Here is a 3,458-nt window from a genome sequence, read left to right on the forward strand (position 1 = left end):
GTTGAACTACAATGATCAATAATTAACTAAGCATACAAATAATGAGTAGACATTACACCAAATACACCCAGCCGCCTAGCTCGATCCATGGAATTACATCACTATCACTTTCAAAATGTAAGTGATCGATCTATAATAATTCAGGACACTATTATACCCTATTTATATATTATATATATTTAGTAAAAATCTGCCGCCACTTTAATAATTTATTCTTTATCTTTATGTGACATTATAATCCATCAGACACCATATACTGCCAAGTTGCTAGAGAAACGAAACATTTAGCGGTCAATTAATCTGGCTAATATTTTATATATAGATACACACAATCATATCTCAGCTGAAATTGTCTTCATGCATTATTCCAACTCTTCCCCATCTTAGGATCTTAAAGACATTATATATACAGGTTCAACATTCACTACAGAACAACTGACATATCTCCATTTCTTAGCTTGAGCAAATCAAAGTGATCATCATCAGTTTAGCAAGGTGCTCGAGTGGCAAGGACACAGATCGCATTCTAGTTTGGAGTCCGGCAAATCATGAAGTTCTCTTTTCTTTGCTCGAAGTGTTTATTATCTTCTCGGGCAGGAATCGTCGATGATAGTAACTTACCTGGTAAGCATAGATTTTTGTTTCGATCAAGTTTGAAAGTTATCATGTCTTAAGCTTTGATCCTTAGATAGCTCCCATACATAATTTCCTCGATCTTCTTGTTTTTCTGTCTCACTGATTCTTCAATACATGGGAAGTGAAAAGTACTGGCATGGGAATTATACATAGAAATCTTATATGTACAACACACATAACCCAATTGCAGACTTCTTTCTCTCTTCTTTTAGGATTTCCTTAATAACCTGCAGCCTGGTTTTCACTAATATGAGCTTACGAACAAACCAGCCTAGCTATTGTTCCAAACACTACGTACTTTTTCTTGCTCGTTCCTGAATCTTTGATCGATCATCGATGGCATCATGGCATGGTGAACTAATTCACTTAATGTAGAAGCAACTTAACAGGAATGCGATAACAAACCCTCAAACTTTCACAACATGAATCATGGGGTGAAATAGCATACATCTTTTTCAAATAATTGAGTAGCTTCAGATGATGCATGTATGCGTACAGTTGACTCATATATTTTCTGTTTACATCAATTATTGTCGACATGGTTTGGTAGATAGATAAGTGTTTATTTATGGCTATTTAATTCTCAGTTGATAAAATTAGGTGTGCAGTTTCTTCAAAATGTCCACGCCTTCTCATACGAAGAATTGAAAGTTGCCACCAATGAGTTTAATCCCTCCAATAAAATTGGTGAAGGCGGATTTGGAACTGTCTACAAGGTAATTTTAAGTTTTAACTATGATGATCATTTTTGTTTGGTTTAGGGTTTAAGGTTAATCAAAGTTAACTATCGCATATGCACGAAAATTGCCCCAGTTGTTTTTCACTAAAATGTGTACTTTGGTTGGGCTCTAAAGGGAAGATTAAATGACGGAAGAGATGTGGCCGTGAAAGTTCTTTCAGTAGAATCAAGACAAGGTGACAGGGAGTTCATGTCGGAGCTATCATCAGTCTCCAACATTCGACATGAAAATTTGGTGCAGTTGCACGGTGGTTGCATCGAAGGCCGTCGTCGAATTCTTGTTTACGAATACATGGAACACAACAGCCTCGCTCGCATCTTGCTAGGTATATAAGTTACATAGCTCGATTTTGATTCCTGTTCAACATATGCATGCGAGTATTCGGTCCTTTCTTCTGTTCAGTATCCAAGAGGCATATTCTCAATACATAGTAGTCATGATGAACACTAAGGTTTAGTTTTTCGATTCAAAACACTAGAGGATGGACGTTACAAGTTTGAATCTTCAACGTAGATGATGTGTGCGCACACTTTGATATATAGATTGTAATTGATATGACTTATTGTTGTTTAGGTGATGACAAACTAAGATCAAAATTAAATTGGAGAGTGCGAAAAGAAATTTGTATAGGAATTGCACGAGGACTTTTCCATATTCATGAAGAGGTTAAACCACACATCGTACACAGAGACATCAAAGCAAGCAACATACTAATGGAGAAGAACTTCAATCCAAGAATCTCCGATTTCGGACTATCGAAGCTCTTTCCAGAACACGTTTCTCACATCACTACACGAGTGGCCGGAACATTGTAAGTGGAATTGGTTGTCCAAGTTTTAACAAATTAAGTTTGATATCCACAATTTAGGTAGTTTTTGATTAAACGTTGTTCCTCTTGTTCTTGCTGAAAATAGAGGCTATCTTGCTCCGGAATATGCCGTTTCCGGTCATCTAACACGGAAATCAGACGTGTACAGTTACGGTGTACTGATTTTGCAAATAGTCAGTGGACGATCGGCAGTTGACTTTGATATAGAACTTGGAGAACACTATCTTGTCCAAAAGGTAATTAAAATGAACATTATACTAATTAAGTTATTTGATAAATGTTTATCAAGCGTCATTAATATCTATTTAACTATCACTACACGAAACTACAAAAATAAAACTAGATGTAAAATAAAGAAAGAGAGTCAAATGGCCTAAGCTATATCTAATCACAACATAATAGTAATAGTTTATAGTTCACCTATACGTACTTCACCTAAAATATAATTGAGAAATGGTGACCGATATGTGCAGGCATGGGAAATGCATAAGGACAACAGGCTCGTAGATATAATCGACTCGACACTTGAGCATGATGGCAACTTCTCAGAGGAGGAAGCTATCCATTTCCTAAAGGTGGGTCTACTATGTGTACAAGAGAAATGCAACCTCAGGCCAAAAATGTCAGCAGCCATTGAAATGATGATGATCGATCAGAACGACCAGATCAAAGTAAATGCTTTCAACAACGTGGAAATACCGCAGCCAGGAGTGATCAATAATAATGACTTGAAAATAGCTCCAAGGAAGAGTGAAAGTAGCTCAAAATCCAGCACGAGCAGCATGCAGAGCTCTCAAGTGTACCGGTTTAATTCTAGAGTCTAACTAATTGTGTGTTCATAATCTCTGTGTGTGTGTGTTTATTCTTTATACATGGCCTGGCTTGTTTGTATTTGGCAGTTTATATATATCTACGTAAAGCAACGGTGAAGCTTCACCCTTGGTCATGACTCATGAATGGAAGAATCGATCAGTAAAATTTATCTATCAGCAGTAACATGTAATTGGGTGTACGTAGATCCGGCCACTACTCCGGGCCTCCGGCAACATGCATAAATGTTGCTCAAAGATCAAATAGGATCGATTCGACTTATATGAGTAAACAAAGAGAAAAGGAAATAAGATAAAATTTGAGAGGAAAGACAAAGGAGAATCATAAATCCTACCCAAACTGTTAAGTGAGAAACGAGAAAATGAGAATTGTACCCTAAACCTTCAAACCAGACTCCAACCTAGTTCACTAGAACAAGCCGA

The 3,458-nt window shown here is 36.9% G+C and overlaps 1 protein-coding gene across 1 annotated transcript; it reads left to right on the top strand.

Moving 5' to 3' along the window:
* The first annotated feature begins 277 nt into the window (after window positions 1–277).
* On the top strand, window positions 278–3,139 carry LOC101299127 (probable LRR receptor-like serine/threonine-protein kinase At1g56130-like). Its single transcript, XM_004307346.1, has 6 exons — window positions 278–624; window positions 1,237–1,352; window positions 1,491–1,701; window positions 1,950–2,187; window positions 2,291–2,441; window positions 2,679–3,139. The coding sequence occupies exons 1-6, from the start codon at window positions 549–551 to the stop codon at window positions 3,027–3,029; spliced, it is 1,143 nt and encodes a 380-aa protein (XP_004307394.1). The 5' UTR covers window positions 278–548; the 3' UTR covers window positions 3,030–3,139.
* Window positions 3,140–3,458: the final 319 nt, after the last annotated feature.

Source organism: Fragaria vesca, linkage group LG7 (assembly GCF_000184155.1).
Source record: "Fragaria vesca subsp. vesca linkage group LG7, FraVesHawaii_1.0, whole genome shotgun sequence".
Classification (NCBI taxonomy): domain Eukaryota; kingdom Viridiplantae; phylum Streptophyta; class Magnoliopsida; order Rosales; family Rosaceae; genus Fragaria; species Fragaria vesca.